At 40.3% G+C, this 18176-nt stretch overlaps 2 protein-coding genes across 6 annotated transcripts in view; one reads left to right on the top strand and one right to left on the bottom strand.

Moving 5' to 3' along the window:
- The window catches only part of LOC308394217 (N-chimaerin), a 30668-nt gene extending 22125 nt beyond the window's left edge, over window positions 1–8543 (bottom strand). The window contains exons 1-4 of one of the 3 annotated variants that reach the window (XM_080878447.1): window positions 8457–8543; window positions 8028–8119; window positions 2261–2299; window positions 2079–2134 (exon numbers count right to left, since the gene is read on the bottom strand). In XM_080878447.1, coding sequence (XP_080734573.1) covers window positions 2079–2134; window positions 2261–2299; window positions 8028–8046 — 114 coding nt within the window. In that variant the 5' untranslated portion in view covers window positions 8047–8119; window positions 8457–8543. Of the gene's footprint in view, window positions 1–2078; window positions 2135–2260; window positions 2300–8027; window positions 8120–8254; window positions 8437–8456 lie in introns of those variants that run through there. The other 2 variants (XM_080878449.1, XM_080878448.1) reach the window with 2 other exon arrangements.
- An 864-nt stretch (window positions 8544–9407) lies between these two features.
- LOC308393898 (FERM, ARHGEF and pleckstrin domain-containing protein 1-like) overlaps window positions 9408–18176 on the top strand; it is a 70083-nt gene continuing 61314 nt past the window's right edge. For all 3 annotated transcript variants that reach the window (XM_080877931.1, XM_080877930.1, XM_080877929.1), the window contains exon 1: window positions 9408–9654. The gene's annotated coding sequence lies outside the window, so the exon portion shown is untranslated. The remainder of the gene's footprint in view (window positions 9655–18176) is intronic.

Below are 18176 nucleotides of genomic sequence, written 5' to 3'. Positions count from 1 at the left end.
AGCCAAAGCCTGGCCCCATAATTAAGCCCATGTAGTATGTCATTTATCGGAAGCCTGTTTCAGTTAAGTGCTATCGCATCAGCTGCACGAAGAACACCAATACAACTAGAGCAAGCTATATCCAACACTCACACTGTAGCATACACTGAACTTGACTAGATTTGTTGTGATAGCAGGTCAGAGGGCAAGCATGAAATGAAGTATGAGGCATGGACTGTAACTTTACCTGTCTACTGTCGTGGCACTGTTCAGCTTGCAGCAGGTCACTATTGCAAAACAATGATTACAGCAACCAGCTGCAGACCAGCATATTGGGGTCTGAGACAGTACGACTATGTGACAAAAGACTCAGGAGGCGCAGATAAACAATCATCAAGGAGCTCCACAAAAGCGAATCGGTCAAAGCGCTAGCAGAAAAATACAAGACAGGAAGGGATATGGATAGCACAAAGTACTGGGCTTTAATATACATGGATGGCCTGCCCAAGTAAAGTCTATGTGTAGGAAACACTGTCCCAACATCACGATATGGGTCTGTCCGCGCTCTGTTTCACCATGTTTGTGTATCTACTAGAGATGGCACGATACCACTTTTTTATGTCCAATACCGATACCGATATCATAAATTTGGATATCTGCCGATACCGATATGAATCCGATATAGTGTATTTTTTAATCAATAAAACAGTTTTTTTAATATCTTGCTGCTTTTTGTATAAGTTCATACTCAAGTTAAAAAAAACAAAACAAAAAAAAAAAACACTAAAGCTATTCTGTTATACCTGTATGCAAAAAATACACTGCACCAAAAATATTTCATAGTTCAGCAATACTGATCAATCTAATAAACTTAAACCTACTCCATCCTCCCTATTCTGGTATTTTAAAGAGTACTTAGCAGAAATATTAAGCAACCTAACTAACAACAGCTTATCAAGCTTAAACGTGCTGCTGTTGTTCAGCCGCTGGTTTCCTCTTTCTGGCGCGAAGTGAGCAATAAACAAACAAGAGAGACGGACTTGCAACAGAAAAGCCGATCAGCTGATCACTGATCAGTTTCATGATTGAAGTAGCAGCAGCAGAGGGAGAGATAGAGAAGCAGTCGCTCCATATATCGGTTGTTAAGCTTAACGCAGGAATGCTTTACAAACATTCAGAGATGAACTTACACACTTGCTTTACTTCTCTCTGGGATAACTTCCTCGGAGATGAAATGCCGGATTGCTAGTGAGGCTAAAAATACACACAGCCGCTCTATCACGTGAACCGTACTGCTGCTACGTGCTACGGTTATGAGCCAAGTTACGCCATGTCGCAAGTTTTGTGAGGTGCTTTTTTGATATTTAATGGATCAGATTACATTTTTTTTTTCATTTCTCTCCGATATCCGATCCAGTAATTTACGTCAGTATCGGACCGATACCGATACGTAATATCAGATTGGTCCATCTCTAGTATCTACTCTGTGGCACTTAGAATATATGCACAGATATGCAGAAACAGACACACAAACGCAGAAAAGAATAAAGTTTTTTCTTTTGGTGAACTGGCTGAACGTTTAGTTTAGAATTTAGTTAGTGCTCCTACCTGACTCACTTTTGTGTTCTTTATAAACTTTGGGGGCGACCAACATGCTAACATGGACACAATGCTGGACCACTTACCAAAACAAGCATAGGGAATGGATTTAAATAGTTATCAAATAGTTTTCTGCTGCTAACATTCAAAATCTCACTTGCAGAAACCTTAACTTTTAAAGAAGCAAAGGTTTATCCAGATAAAGGGATTGAGAAACATCACCACAAAATACTGCAAGTGAAAAATGCAATAAAATTGACAACTATGGTCCAAGTGTGACTGTCTTGTTGAGCTGACCGTAGAAAACATGTTAGAGAAGAAAAACTACTTTTGCATTTGAAGACGAGTTCAATGAGGATAAGAATTTGAGCAAAGCCTCGTGTGTATCTAGCAGATCTATTGATGTTTTTTCACTGCAACATCACACAGATAAAAAGCGGATTTCAAAATATGAGACGTGCTAGAATGTGCTGGTTGATAATAAGGACATGTGCTCTCACCTCAGAGGTGCAGGTGACTCTGCGTGGGTGAGGTGCCTCCTGCTGGAGCTGATACACTGTGACGGGAAAGAGGCCATGTTATAAAATCATCAAACAATCATTGAAAACAAAGAAGACAAAATATTTAGGTATGTTTGAAAAAAACAAACAAACAAACAAACAAAAGGTATATTGATACTTACAGTAGGATTTCCACACTGGTGGCCTGTATTCATCATGATCTGAGGACACAGAAAGCTCTCATTTAATTCCTTTGATGCAGCACCCCCATGTGGAGAAAACATGACAGTGACGCAACAGCTCTGTGTCTAAATTTTAATTTTAATTCATTAAACATATAACTGCATCAGAATGCGGATGTATTGATCAAGTCATTATCTCTTTGACATTAGACCAGCGTAAAGAAAGGGGAAGCTTAATGTACAGACAAAAATCAAATGTTTTACAATCACATCAGGGAAGAGCATTACGATTTTAGGGCACTCACATGAATTTCACAGCTAAGCCTTGAAATTGCTGAAGCAAACAAGCCAAACAAACACAGAAATCTACGCTCCAACACTGACAGCATGACTGCTTTATTTTCTAGTCTGTATGCAATTACCTTGGGACATCAGAGTGATGGATTAAGTTTTTTCCACAGCAGAAACCACACAGAGCATAATTGGCGACTAAGTGGCTTAATGAATAAATCTACTCCGTGAAGCATAAAATGCTGTGAAAGATTCATTTATACCGTGGTTGCTTTTAAATGAGCTGTGCAGTGTTTATCTTTGTTACCCTCACACTAGCTTTTACTGTCAGCTCCCCTCCCTTCCTCAGGCCGTGTGAAATTAATTGTAGATGGATATCAACATCATGGCAGTGTTCCCCTGTAGTTTTATTCGGTTGTAACACACCATAAACAACACTGACAGTAGTATTAGCGAATGTGATTAAAACTAGAGATGGACCGATCCGATATTACGTATCGGTCCGATACTGACGTAAATTACTGGATCGGATATCGGAGGGAAATATAAAATGTAATCTGATCCATTAAATATCAAAAAAGCACCTCACAAAACTTGCGACATGGCGTAACTCGGCTCATAACCGTAGCACGTAGCAGCAGTACGGGTCACGTGATAGAGCGGCTGTGTGTATTTGTAGCCTCGCTACCAAACCAGCATTTCATCTCCGAGGAAGTTATCCCAGAAAGAAGTAAAGCAAGTGTGTAAGTTCATCTCTGAATGTTTGTAAAGCATTCCAGAGTTAAGCTTAACAACCGATATATGGAGCGACTGCTTCTCTATCTCTCCCTCTGCTGCTGCTACTTCAATCATGAAACTGATCAATGATCAGCTGATCGGCTTTTCTGTCGCGAGTCCGTCTCTCTTGTTTGTTTTTGGCCCACTTTGCACCAGAATGAGGAAACCAGCGGCTGAACAACAGCAGCACGTTTAAGCTTGATAAGCTGTTGTTAGAATTTATTTAATATTACTTTCTACACCAGGATCTTTTTCTACGTAGCTGACGGCTGGTAACTGTGCAGGGGCGGATCTAGCAAAGTTTAGCCAGGGGGGCCGATAGGGCACGAACAGGGAAAAGGGGGCACAAAGACATACTTTTCTTTCTTATTCTCATTTAAAATGTCTGGCTTTTAATAAATAATTATCTGAATCTTACATCCAAAGTTTTAATCTGATGTAAAATGTATAGAAGTCCATTACTGTATATAGTAACTATTAAGTCTAATATACCCTAGTAAGCTATAGTACTTCATCATCTGTGCAGTCTGCAATTTTGTTGAAGAAAGATGTTGAATCTATTTAATTATTCTTGAAAAATAACTGATTTCTGTGCATTTTTTTTCACACTGCATCAAATTATAGTTTATTACGTCAATTAAGCATCATGAGGTGGAGGGTGGGTGGTTCCCTATTTTTTTTTTTTTTTTTTTTTTTGGGTGCAGTGCATTTTTTGCATACAGGTATAACAGAATAGCTTTAGTGTTTTGTTTTGTTTTTAACTTGAGTATGAACTTATACAAAAAGCAAGATATTAAAAAAAACAGTTTTATTGATTAAAAAACACACTATATCGGATTCATATCGGTATCGGCCGATATCCAAATTTATGATATCGGTATCGGACATAAAAAAGTGGTATCGTGCCATCTCTAATTAAAACCGAAACACTTTTGGCCCCAGGCGCTGGTGTGGAGTCTGGGTGAACTCTTGCGGAGCTGCTGAGCACTTCTACTCAAAGACACCCATTGTGGCGCCTGTAAAATCCCAAGGTACACATTTAAATTATGCACTTTACATCTATTGCATGTGTTGTTACTGCAATGACCTCAATTCCCAACAGAAATGAGATTTAACACTTCCACTTGTACTGGGACAAAGTGAGTCTTGTTACATAAGCATGACAAAGGCATCATCAGTCACTACGACATGCTGTTTACTTTATCCTTTATGTGCCGTAAAGCATAAAACAGGTTGTTAAAGAGGAATCAGTCACGTAGTTGCAATGAATGATGTCTTGCTTCTTTGTACTTCATTATACTGCAGTTTCTATTCGCTTTGTTTATATCTTATTCTGCTCTGAGTTTGGCATTTTGTGTATATTCACAGCACTGAGCAAAGGTTTTGAGTTACTCCTCATCTTTTCATCTGGTGTCCAGGATTTCTGAAGCTTTTTCAAAGTTTTCCTTTGGACACTGGCTGCTTCTTCACTCTTTTTTAGTCCTGTCCTTGTGTCTCACTTGAGTTAGCATATAAAAACATCCTCGCATACACCAAGGCGAAAAGATGCAGGAAGAAGAAAATCTTACGAACCTACACTTTCTACAAATAAATATTTTATAAGGTTATTTACAGTAGCAGAATGCCTATATGCATACATGTAAATGTACCTATACATTTACACATAACCACAAAAACATACAGACAACTCCAAAGCAAAACAAAAAAAATAAGCATAGCAATTTTGAACTGAGTTACTGGCCATTGTATACAAACCATTAAAGATATAGCTTATCTGACTCATGCTGTGAAAAGTGAGATGTGATTTATAAAGTGTCATGTTCACAGTGCTATGTAAAGCTTGTTTTTGATGATTCCATAGTTAGTAATGCTTAAATTAGCTAGCTTTGTTTCAAAGCACTCTGAGAAAAGTAGTTTTCTCGTTTGCTCAGCAAAACTGTCTTATATCACATAACTTCTGCAGTATAGCAGGTAATATTTCACATATTGCTTTGAACAGTCAATTAGATTGTATGTACAAAAAGAGTGGAAATAAACATATCAAAAATATCGTTTGTGAAAATAATTAAGAAATCCTACACTGAACATCTAACAAAAACTAAATTAAAATACTTAAAGTGGACCCCTATTTTGTGTCACATATATAGGGTTACAGCTTCTACAGAGTTTCAAATTATGAGGTCAGTATGTGTACAGTAATCCCTGTGAGCCAAAGGCTCAGGGTTTGGACTGCTCTGAACACAGTGTTTGAGCTTTTCGGCTGATGTGTGATGTCAGTGAGAGGAGATACCTGCTGTTTTTGAACAACAGCCAATAGCAGAAAGTTAGCTTAAAGTGGAGAGTTTTAGATAGCTGTTCAGGTCCTGTGTGAAGGCAAATCATAAGATGAATTAAGCTTATTTTAAACATTAGGCCATGCAAAGCTACTTTAGCAGAATCCAAGACCAAAAATTTGAAACTGGAAATCAGTACCAAAAGGTCCTCTTTAACCCAGGCCTCGAAAATATATTTTTGTCAGCATCTGGCCAATTCAGAAATGTATTCCGTCTTCCATCTTCTTTGCATGGGTAAAACTAACAGTCCACTTCCTGTCCTTGTGTACAGAGGCCACTCTACAAGCCTTATCTATTCAACACTTGTCGTCTCGGTATCCTGTCTTCAAAATAACTCCAAATCCTCCCCGGGCAATCGTCTCACCCTCCTTTTCTTGAGGTAACACAGGCTCAAAGATACACAAACTAACAAGAACCCAGACAAAACACATGGACTGTTCACACTCCCGGCATCTGCAACAACAAATGGGCACTTTTCCTCCTTCATAACACATGTAAGAAACACTTGGCCCTTTGCTACATTCAGAAAATAAGGGTTACAGTAAATTGCCTCGTATATTTACATTAAAAAAGCAAACTTTAAAATACAACGGGTTGCTAAAGATTAAACGCTTATGACCTCTTAACAAAGTCACATTTCAAATACGAGCTGTTAGCGGATTGTCTGATGTCCTGAAAGGAATGAAAAATAAAATAAAATAAAGTGAAACCACTGATGGCTATGATATTATATATCATATCATTAAAATACTATCAATATGTAGAGCTAGTTGCAACACTGAGAGCTTGGCTGTTTATTACAGCTACCAGGGGCACATCAGCAATATAATATAATATAATATAATATAATATAATATAATATAATATAATATAATATAATATAATATAATATAATATAACCAGCTCGCACTGGAACGGTTCGCAGCCGAGTGTGAAGCAGCGGGAGTGAGGATCAGCACCTCCAAATCTGAGGCCATGGTTCTCAGCCGGAAAAGGGTGGAGTGCCCACTCCGGGTCGGGGATGAGTTCCTGCCCCAAGTGGAGGAGTTCAAGTATCTCGGGGTCTTGTTCGCGAGTGATGGGAGAAGGGAGCCGGAGATCGACAGACGGATTGGGGCTGCGGCTGCAGTAATGCGGACGTTGCACCGGTCCGTCGTGGTGAAGAGGGAGCTGAGTGTAAAAGCGAAGCTCTCAATTTACCGGTCGATCTACGTCCCTACCCTCACCTATGGCCACGAGCTGTGGGTAGTGACCGAAAGAACGAGATCGCGGATACAAGCGGCAGAAATGAGCTTCCTCGGAAGGGTGGCTGGCCTCTCCCTTAGAGATAGGGTGAGAAGTTTGGCCATCCGGGAGGGGCTCAGAGTAGAGCAGCTGCTGCTCCACATCGAAAGGAGCCAGCTGAGGTGGTTCGGGCATCTGACAAGGATGCCCCCTGGGCGCCTCCTGGGTGAGGTGTTCCAGGCATGTCCCACCGGGAGGAGGCCCCGGGGCAGACCCAGGACACGCTGGAGAGATTATATCTCTCGGCTGGCCTGGGAACGCCTTGGTATTCCCCCGGACAAGCTGGAGGAGGTGGCTGGGGAGAGGGAGGTCTGGGCCTCTTTGCTTAGGCTGCTGCCCCCGCGACCCGACCCCGGACAAAGCGGATGACGATGGATGGATGGATGGATGGATGGATAATATAATATAATATAATATATATGTATATAAAAACCACTGAACGATGACTTTTACTTTTGAAGGAAATTTTACTTATAATGGGAATACTTATCTACACCGATTCAATTCAATTTTATTTATATAGCGCCAAATCACAACAGTCGCCTCAGATTTGACATATTTATATTGCACATATTATGTGAGTCATAATAAAAATGAATAAAGAAAAAGAAAAAAAGAAGATGAGAAAGACGAACATGAGGAGCCTGTAGAGAATTTACAGAGCTTGTCTTGGAAAAGCAAAATATATTTGGCACAACAGTGCATTCAGATCATACTTTTGATTGCAAAAGATGGTAGACAGTACATCTTGTTAAAAAAACAACAACCCAAAAACCAAACCATAATTAAAAACAAAGTGTCCTGGAGTCCATAAGAGATGCTATAAAGAATTATAACTGCAAACTGAACCACTTATGGCTATAATGCAATACTAGTTTTCCTTATTTAAAGGATCTGGATTTTTCTTCATTAAATCAAGTCTACTATTTGAAACTTCTGTGAATACGACCACTGACCACTTTTCATTTTTAAACAACATGTTTAAACAACAGATTGGAAGTTAATCATAAACAAATTAACACACCATTCTTAAATCCATAAGACATTCCAGGGACAATCGTGTACTGTGAGATGCTGCTTACCAAAGACATTTAGGGCCATCTTGACTCTAAGATAATAATGATGATGAACAATTAGGCAGCAGATCCAAATTTCCACCCTCTCAGTTTAAATCCTGAAAGAGAAGAGGACACAAGCGGAACAAGGTGAGAGTGCAGCCGCAGCTGGAGGTGAGCTACCCGGGTCAGAGTAAAACCAGCTGAGTAATCAGCCACAATAACAGATAACCACGGTATATAAGAAAGCTAACGTTAGCGGATTCACTTTAGTTGGTAGGCTGTCCTGGAGGATAAGGCGGCGCTGGTGGACCCTTTTCTTTTAAAGTTACACTGTGAAGACAAAGCATTTGCTTCGTAGCAAAATAAAAGTGCAACAAACACGGCTCCCAACAATGTGAGAACACACGCTGGTTTTAGTAGCCCAAAGGTTAGCCAATAAGACGTGGTACTCACATCCCCATTCTACATTATAGTCGCCATCTTGCTGGGTCACGTGATCAGTCTCACCCTCTCTCCCTCTCGCTTTCTCTCTCTCTGTCGCTCTCTCGCTCTCTCGTAACTATGGCAACAGACCTGGCTGATGCTGCTTCGTGGCAAAGAAAGACGTCGTCGATGTGGGGCTGAGGTTTTCTTTTCGCCTCGTAGAATTAGTATTTGCTTTTATTGGTTGTCGTGGAATGCGACAAGTGCAATGAAAAAGTGAAAGAGAGAACCAACCACAAGAATATGAGCTTGTTCAACCAATTTATACCGCTTTCGTGAGCAGTACATATGGTACACATATAAAAACAGTTGTTCTGCCGGAAAGCCTCGTGGCCGGTTAGCTCAGTTGGTTAGAGCGTGGTGCTAATAACGCCAAGGTCGCGGGTTCGATCCCCGTACGGGCCATTTCCAGCTTTTGTTTTTTTTTTTTTCCCCAAAAAACCCCCTTTGATTTTAATTATAACAAATCATTTTTTCAACCTAATAAAAAAAAGAATGTAAACCATCGCTGTTAGGTGAAATGATAGAAAAAAATCAAAAAATTCGACATTAAATTGTAAAAATTGTCAAATTAAAGTGAAAAATTTGTATGAAGTCTCCATTGTGTTGTAGTCCTTACTAGTAGTTGTGTAATTCTGTAATTTCCCATTACCCATTGTGTAATTTTGGATTATCTTCAATATTGATATAAAATTCAAATGTTTTAATCTAAGCAATGTTTACTTTACTCCTATTATATTCTGATATAGTCTGTTTTCTGGGGCCTGAATAATTTGAATCTCTATTAAGTTAAATAGGCTGTAAAGTGCTCATTGTGAGAAACAAACCAATGGCCAACACCTTACTCAGGCCGTGCGATGGCGCTGCTGAGCCGCCCAAGTTGCATTTTCTCTCCCTGACACCACCACCACCAGTGCCGGGGCGCACGGAGCGCTGGAGGCGGTGTGTGTTGCTCTTTATTGTTCCAGTAGAAAGCTCAGTGCGCGGCTTCCCACATTTGTCTGAATGGCTGCCGCGGACAAACCACGTCCCACCTGAGAGGGAGCGGTTCAGCTGCAAGCAAGAGGAGCACCGCGTTCAAAACTTACAGCGTGGATTTTACCATCTGCGGTGGACATAAAAAGCTCTCACGGACGCACATTCAGTGGATCCTGGAGGAAGAGGGGGGGTAAGGAAACCGTGCCATCCGGATTGTGAAGCGAGCTTAAACGCAGTGTTTCTGGTATTCCTCGCACAGTAGGTGCAGATTCAGACACCTTTACTGCATTATGTAGACCAGTTTCTAGGAATAGGAGTCGTTGCTTTTTTAAAATGCAACAGTGGGTTAAGCGCGATGAGTCCGATATCTTAAGTCTAAGCTCGCTTCGATTGCAGCCACCAGTCTGTTCGTTTTCCTAATCGGCTGAGCTTTAGGAGGTCCAGCAGAGCTTCTGTTACTGTAAGCTTAAAGATAGACGAGGATATGCTCCTCCGATTACTGCTACATAAAACTTCAAGATTATTATAGTTTTAACACTTTAATCTTGAATATTTTCCACTTTATTAGTAATTCCAGTATTTTGTATTAATAATGCCACACACACATGCACACACCAGCTCAGTCCCTGGACTGTGAGCAGGTTGCCTTGGCCTACTGACATCTTTGCCCTGGGCTAAAGGATTACTCTGCTAACCCACATTGTAGGGTTCTCTCTGCCAACTGTACTCTGTACTGTATGAGTACGTCTCTAAATGTGGCTCGTCGAAGTGTGCGTGCGCGTGCGTGCGCGTGCACCTAACAAAGCTGCTAGTTGATCTTTGGTGTTCTCAGAGACAATCCCCCTTTCACAGTGTGCACCTTTTAGGTGTCACAATCAGCTGGTAAACAAATCCCCTCCCTTTATTGATTTCTGAGAGACACATACTCTTCTTGGACCCCCTCCATCTTTCAGCATGAGGTCACAGGGTCAGCATCCATGATCAACAATGGTTGGGTGCTCAGGTGGAAATGCTGCCTGTTTGGTTTTGCAATCAGTATGACATGGTATTGATTGCCACGTGGTGTTGATGTTGCACTCCATTTCTTGCCCACACATACACACACAATACAATCTCTCCTGAGGGCAGTAGAGCAGCTTAATGGCTCAGCAGGTGGATGGTGTCACCTTGGTGGAGTCAAGTCCAGCCACTGATCTGTCAAGGAGCGCAGGTGTAGCGGGCTCGCTGTGTCATAGCCTTGATCTCACCCTCGCCAATGCTTGTCGGCTTGGGTGTCATTTTTCACTCGACTCATGTAGAATACACAGAGTGAAAATGTACACAACAAACAACACTGTCAGGTAATGGATCCCCTTTAGTGTTCATTGGCTTAGTGCATGTATTAGTTTTATTGTGTGAGTTTCGGGGGTGGGGTTAGGGGTGGGTGTAAATATATGGGACATAATCTGGAAGCAAGATCCACTTGCTTAGCTGTTTCCACACCTTCCCACCATATGTCGCTACTCAGGATGCCCTCACCAGAACACACAGGGATTTTTTTTTTCTGCACAAAACAATGCTCAGTATGCACCTTCCGACTGACCTACTGACTGATAGTTGCGTGCATGTGTAGTCACCAAAAGATGGACATAGCAACATAACATCAGCCACTGTTTTTTAAGCCTTAAAAATGTTCCCAGTGCTAGTTATTTGGAGCTTTTTTTGGAACTGAATTAACAGCTAGCTCTAAATAGCTCTGTTATCAAGATGCATCTGTAGAGTTTAAGGGCATGTCATACAGACACAATATCTGTTAAGCATCAGCTCTAACCAACACTGATGCGCAGACTTCATGAACTAGGGGTAACACACAAAAAGCCATGTCATTTGTCAAATATTTGTCATTCATTAAAAAAAGAGCTTCTGACATGATGGAGAAGTATCAGTGATCAGTGACTCCAGTTCAGTTTCTTGGGCTTATTTTTTAACAATATATTCCTTACAGTTTTTGTGAAAGATTTATGTTGCTTGTAATTCTGTAAATTCAACAATTTTAACATTGAAGTTGGAGGTTCTGATCCAAGAAAATCCTGATACAGTGGTATGCGAACAGCTAAGTAGGGAATAATTCAAACATATTTACCACTAGAGCCTATGTCTCAAGTACTTGGAAAGAAGGCAAATAGAGTTCTTTTGGTATGTGAACATGTTTTCATGTTCACATACCAAAGTAAAGAAGCCTCTTGGAAGAAAGAGGCTTCTTTAGTTCTATAACAACCTATGGAGAGTCCCTGTTATATAACCCTTAGTTTTCACATCCAATGGTTCTTTTACTCTGATTCAAATCAGTTGATGAGTTTGTAAACTTGTAGCTTTTCCCTGTAATTTGACTTCTTTTTACACAGAGTAGAATCCAAGTGAACTAAAATGCATCACAGTCAAAGGAGCTTGCAAAGAAAAGCGTCTGGACTTCTTTAAGTTACTTGAAGATGTTTCACCTCTCATCCGAGAAGCTTCTTCAGTTCTAAGGTCAAATGGTGGAGAGTCCCAGATATAAACCTAGTGGGAGTAACCCCCCACAGAGGGACAAAAGGACCCCCTGATGATCCTCTAATCGCCTTAGCCAAGGTGTGAAACTGGGTGTGGGTCCCAATCAGCCAGAGTTTCGGGTGAGTTCATTGTGAAACCTGGCCCCACCTTATCATGCGAATTCCTGAGATGACCTGGATGACTGAGAACCTTCACAGACATAAAATGCATCACTACAAACCAGATGAGAATGTTATTGGCCATATGTGTCCGGAGAGGGGAGCAACAAAAGTAAATGCAGGGAAAGGGTCCTGTGTTGATCTCCTATTAGAGAACATGTAGAATTTACATTTTCATTTGACTGCGAGTTGCTAGCCTATACATACCTTTCCACTTCTATAGTACCTTGCTGCATCCCAGAATGCAAAGCATACGTGGCTATGGGAAATTTTTCTGTAGCTCAAACTTACAACGTATTAGAGATGGACCGATCCGATATTACGTATCGGTATCGGTCCGATACTGACCTAAATTACTGGATCGGATATCGGAGAAAAATAAAAAATGTAATCCGATCCATTAAATATCACGAAAGCACCTCACAAAACTTGCAACACGCTGTAACTCACCTCAGAACATTAGCACGTCGGAGCAGTATGCATCACGTGATAGAGCGGCTGTGGCATGCGGGACCTGTCGGTGGTCTGGATAGCATGTGGAGCTTCGCTAGCAACCCGGCATTTCATCTCCGACAAAGTTATCCCTGAGAGAAGTAAAGCAAGTGTGTAAATTTGAATTTGAATTTGAAGTCCATCTCTGAATGTTTGTAAAGCATTCCTGCGTTAAGCTTAACGAGCGACTGCCTCTTCTTGCTGCTACTTCAATCATGAAACTGCTTAAATGATCAGCTGATCGGCTTTTCTGTCGCGAGTCCGTGTCTCTTGTTTGCTTTTGGCCCACTTTGCACCAGACAGAGAAAACCAGCGGCTGAACAACAGCAGCACGTTTAAGCTCGATCAGCTGTTGTTAGAATTTATTTATTATTACTTTCTACTCCAGGATCTTTTTCTACGTAGCTGACGCTGGTAACTGTGCAGGGGCGGATCTAGCAAAGTTTAGCCAGGGGGGCCGATAGGGCATTAACAGGGAAAAGAGGGCACAAAGACATACTTTTCTTTCTTATTCTCATTTAAAATGTCTAGCTTTTAATTATTTAATATTTATCTGAATCTTACACCCAAAGTTTTAATCTGATGTAAAATGTATAGAAGTCCATTATTGTATATCGTTAGCTTCATAGCATAATTGCCTAAGTCATTTGACTAAGTCAATGACTTAGGCACTTATGCTATGAAGCTAACGATATAGTAACTGTTAAGTCTAATATATATACCCTAGTAAGCTATAGTACTTTTTCCTTTGGGAAGGTACCATCTGTGCAGTCTGCAATTTTGTTGAAGAAAGATGTTGAATCTATTTAATATTTCTTGAAAAATAATTGATTTCTGTGTATTTTTTTTCACACTTCATCAAATTAAGGTTGGTTACGTCGATTAAGCATCATGAGGTGGAGCGTGAAGGGTGGTTCCCTATTTTTTATTTATTTATTTTTGTTGTTGCTGGGAGTTGGAACCCTATTAGTTAGGTTGCTTAATATTTATGCTAAGTACTCTTTAAAATACCAGAATAGGGAGGATGGTGTAGGTTTAAGTTTATTAGATTGATCAGTATTGCTGAACTATGAAATATTTTTTTTTGCATACAGGTATAACAGAATAGCTTTAGTGTAGTTGTTGTTTTAAACTTGAGTATGAACTTATACAAAATGCAGCAAGATATTTAAAAAACAGTTTTGTTGATTAAAAAACACTATATCGGATTCATATCGGTATCGGCAGATATCCAAATTTATGATATCGGTATCGGTATCGGACATAAAAAAGTGGTATCGTGCCATCTCTACAACGTATACCTGGTATTTGATTCTGATTGAGGTGTGATCACATTCACACCATAAATGAACCGCTTTGGAATGGGTTACAGTCTGAATTTGAATTTTGGAGACTTTAGCTATGTTCCAATAACCTTGGAAGTCAGAACTCTAGAATGACTTCACTTCCTAGCTAGTGTGTTCCAACAGTAAAGTCAGAAAAGCAAGAAAATCAGGATTTGTTTTGGTTTTTAGCATTGTAGAGCCATTCATGTATGACTAGCTATACAGCATATTTGTTTGTCGGAACTTAAAAACACGCCTGTGGCACACGCATGGATAGAGCCTAGTCAGTGCTCTGCATATGGCTTGTTTAGCGAGTCATGAATATACAACGGCGGCAGTCCAGATTAAAAATTTTACAGTTTTACTGCTTGTACATTAACTGCTGCCATCTTGTATTATTCATTCTTGATTGTTGGGGTTGCTTTGACTTTCTGAGTAGGAAATTCAAGTTAAGGGGGCATTCCAGATTAAACTGGGAACTCAGAAATTTTGATTTCTGACTTGATCTGGAACTCAGCATTAGTCCCACCCTACCATCATGTCTGCTATTCTGGTCATATGATTCAAGGTTTGAGTGGGGCTAAATCACCTGTGAAAAGGATCCCAGGACTGCACTGTAGCACGCTGATTGCTGGTGAGCTACCACAGAGGTGGTCAAAGTCAAAGTCCTTCTATGAGCAAGTCTGGTATCATGGGCATCTTAGTAACGCCTCTGGGCCATTATTTTGGCGGTTACTTTGAAGCACTATCTAAATGAGCTTTCATTTAAGTTACCACAGGAAATCAAAACTACTTGTGTAGTTTTGATTGCTGACGTTATCCACCAAATAAGGTTTTATAAATCCTTTCTCATGGATCTTTGAGGGCCATATCGCTCTCTTGCTATCTCTGGTATTGGACATATGTGTTATGCCACTAGCAGGATATCTGTAATATCCTGATATAACTGTGATAGGAAAAAGTAACTGAGGCCAGAGATTATGTGCTAGTTAGTCTTTTAAATTTGTGTGGGCAGTACTTCCATGAATATTTTCAGGTTTGGGACTGTTTGTCAAACAAAGACGTTTAAAGATTTCCACAGACATTTCAAGGAATGTGTAACACTTTTTTTCCCCGGCATGCATATTCTAATTTTTTTATAAATTACATTATGATCAAATGATTGTGTTATGACTATGCTGATCCAACCTTATGAGGTGAGGCAAGTGGGTCCTTACTATTTGTAAATGTTTGTATTATTCAGAGTTTTTCTGAGAATATTACCCCAGCTCTACCGTGTTACTTTCTCTCTACAGTGGCCCTGACACAGTGCTGTTTAAATATGACTGCAAAGCTCCCTTCATTAGCCTAGCAGTGCACCTGTGTTAGTTTCATCTTGTGATCAGTGATCCTTTTTCACAGCACAGTTTCTGCTGCTCCTTTTGTCAATAATTTAGCTTTTTTTTTTAACCAGCACACTCATCAGTCTGTGTACAGACTTCCAGCTTCTTGCATCTCATTTGGCCTTGACATTTTAACCAAACTGCTGATTGCTAGACCTGTTTCACAGCCGACTGACTCTTCCCATTGTGCAAGCTTACACAGATTATGTAATGTCAGACTTCTCACTTCAAAAATGACAAAGCGTTATCTAATTTTTTAACAGATTGGGGTCAGAGTTGGTAATCCTTTGTATGAAAACTATCTGAATCAAATTGGTAACTTTTCTCCCTGTATGACATAAGGCTGTCTCTCATGCACTTGCAATCACATCTGATTCTCTTAGCTTGGCTTCCCTCTGGCAAACTCTTGGGAAACTTTCAGCTAGTTCAAAGCCTGGTTGAGAGGCCTAGGTCCCCCTGAGTTAAAGCCCCACTGCTGGAAGCTCCCACAGTAGCTTCCTTTGTGCCTGCATGAGCAGCTTGCTCTGTATTCCTCTCTTGCACAACAAAACTCCATGTATAATTCTCCCAGGCTCTAAAGAGGAGATGATGAAATCCCAGCTTCCAAATTCCCTCTTTCTAGATTTAATTGGTGGTGAATTTGATTGTCAGTTTAACATGTAGTGTGTTATTATCAAGGTTCCGATTTCTTTTATGATGGGGAAGTCATTGAAATCATTCATGGAAGAATCTGTATTATTTTTATTTTAGTTCCCAGTAGATTCCTTATGTGAGCTTTTCTTTAAAAGACTGAAGACATGCAGACAACAAATCAGCTCTGCTGCCTGCAGAATATCAGCTGGGCAATTGATACGTCATTGTCAGTGAATTATTAGAGCTATAAAACTGGTTTTTGACTTGGGTAATACAGGGAGCTTTAAGTTTGTAGTTTTAAAATATGTAACATTGTTTTGTCAAGCAGGACAGTGGCATGTAAGTTTTACTATAGCTTAAAGGAAGGTGTTGGTCACTGTCTCAGTGCTTCGAGCCGTTACAGCTACCAGTGAACAACTGCATGGCACTTTCATTTCATTGCAGAAGTGGTTGACAGAAACAAAGGAGTGTTCCCACTGGTGTAATGAGTAACTTGAATGTCAGATCCCTTTTTATTGTCAGGTCACTTCCTTGGTACGTCTCCAGTTTCAGGTTTTGTGACTGAGGTGTAGAGAAGCAGTAACCTGTGTGTTCATGTGAAGGGATTACTAAGGATGGTGCTGTTTTTTTGTTTTTCTTTTCTATTGCAGTGTGGTGTTATTAGCCTGGTTATTTCTGTGGGGAAAAAAAATCACCTCAACTGTTCTGGGGTCAATTTTGAAATAAAGGTTTGATAAGGTTTGAATGATCATGAAAGAAATAAGACAGATGTCGAAGTTTCTTTATTTTGACCAACAGTTCAAAATGTTAAGATGTGGCAGCCAAAGTAGGAAGTGCCACTAACTGTAGTTCCTCTAGTGCCCATTTGAGGCCGTTTCCAAAAGTGGGTCAATCCCCATAGGGTCCCATGTTAAAATACCGGCTTTACAGAATACAGCAACTAATACAGCCCTCTACAACCAACTTATCCCTTTGTTACATCTGTGCGAAGTCTAAGTTTTCTTATAACTCAGCTGTTGAAGCTTAAAGTTTGGGGCCTTTCTGCTTTGACTGACAGGAACCATAATAGCCCTATTCAGAGGACTAGTACTTATTCGAACTGAGTGTACTTGGTTTCAGTCGTTTTCCATTATGATTGAGTACACCCTAATGTGCATGGATGGGGTCATTATCGAACATGGCTGAAAGTCCATTTCAGTCAGTGTATGTGGCACAAACACAACACAACAATGTAGGACATCAATGTTATAACTGCTGCTCAGTGTATGGCTTTTTGTTGACTTGTTGACATCATATTTTTAGAGCATTTCAGATCGCTTGGAACCCCGGCCAAGTAGGTGCTAAAAACGGACCTGGTCCCAGGTACTACCACCTAATAGAAAACCCTAAAAGGCTAATCGAGTCCAGCCAAGTACTTAATAGTGGAAAAGGGTTATAATACCATTACAGACAGCTGCAACAGGTGTTGTTAGACTAACTCGATTCACTTACCTGGATTTCTCAACCACATCTGTGATGCTGGTGCCTTTTTGTAACATTTTTATTGTGGTTTATTGCAAAAACTATGACTGTGCTTTTGTGAATAACTTTCAAGGATTTTGTCTGCATACCTTGCTTGCCTAAATATTTTGACATCTGGCTCAAAAAATTCACTCAACCTGTACTTTATCCCCAAACTAGATACTCGTCACAGTGGCTTCACCACAGTGTCCTGTCCTCGTAAAACCACAAATTATACATCAGTTTGATTCTCCAGATTTGGGCAAAGGAAAGCTGTATTTTTCAGGCACATTTATAGGAGTCTTTGGAACAGGACAGCTCCCATCAAGCCTATGACACACTGTATTTGCTCTTGAATTATGGGCCCGGCATTGGAAGTGGTGAATGAAGCTCACATAGTTGGGGTGGATGTTTGCCATGGTGGAGTCTCCCTGCTAACTGCACCACTCAAATATTTACAACAAACTGAGTTGTTGGTGAAAAGGAAACAACAGATTTGATTTGATTTTCCACTGCAGCTTAGTGGATGACTCATAGTTTACAGTCACACTACATCTGTTGTGTGATAATAATGATCAATTATGTTGACCTTGAACAAGAAGCTGTGTTTTCTAAATGATGTTTACCTACTGGGTTAGAAGTGGACATTGATGTCATGATTTATTGACAAGAAATGCCTCTGTACATGATCTC

The sequence above is a fragment of the Rhamphochromis sp. 'chilingali' genome (assembly GCF_963969265.1).
Source record: "Rhamphochromis sp. 'chilingali' genome assembly, chromosome: 3".
Classification (NCBI taxonomy): domain Eukaryota; kingdom Metazoa; phylum Chordata; class Actinopteri; order Cichliformes; family Cichlidae; genus Rhamphochromis; species Rhamphochromis sp. 'chilingali'.
The sequence above is the reverse complement of the archived record's forward strand: the minus strand, read 5'-3'. Positions and strand labels throughout refer to the sequence as shown.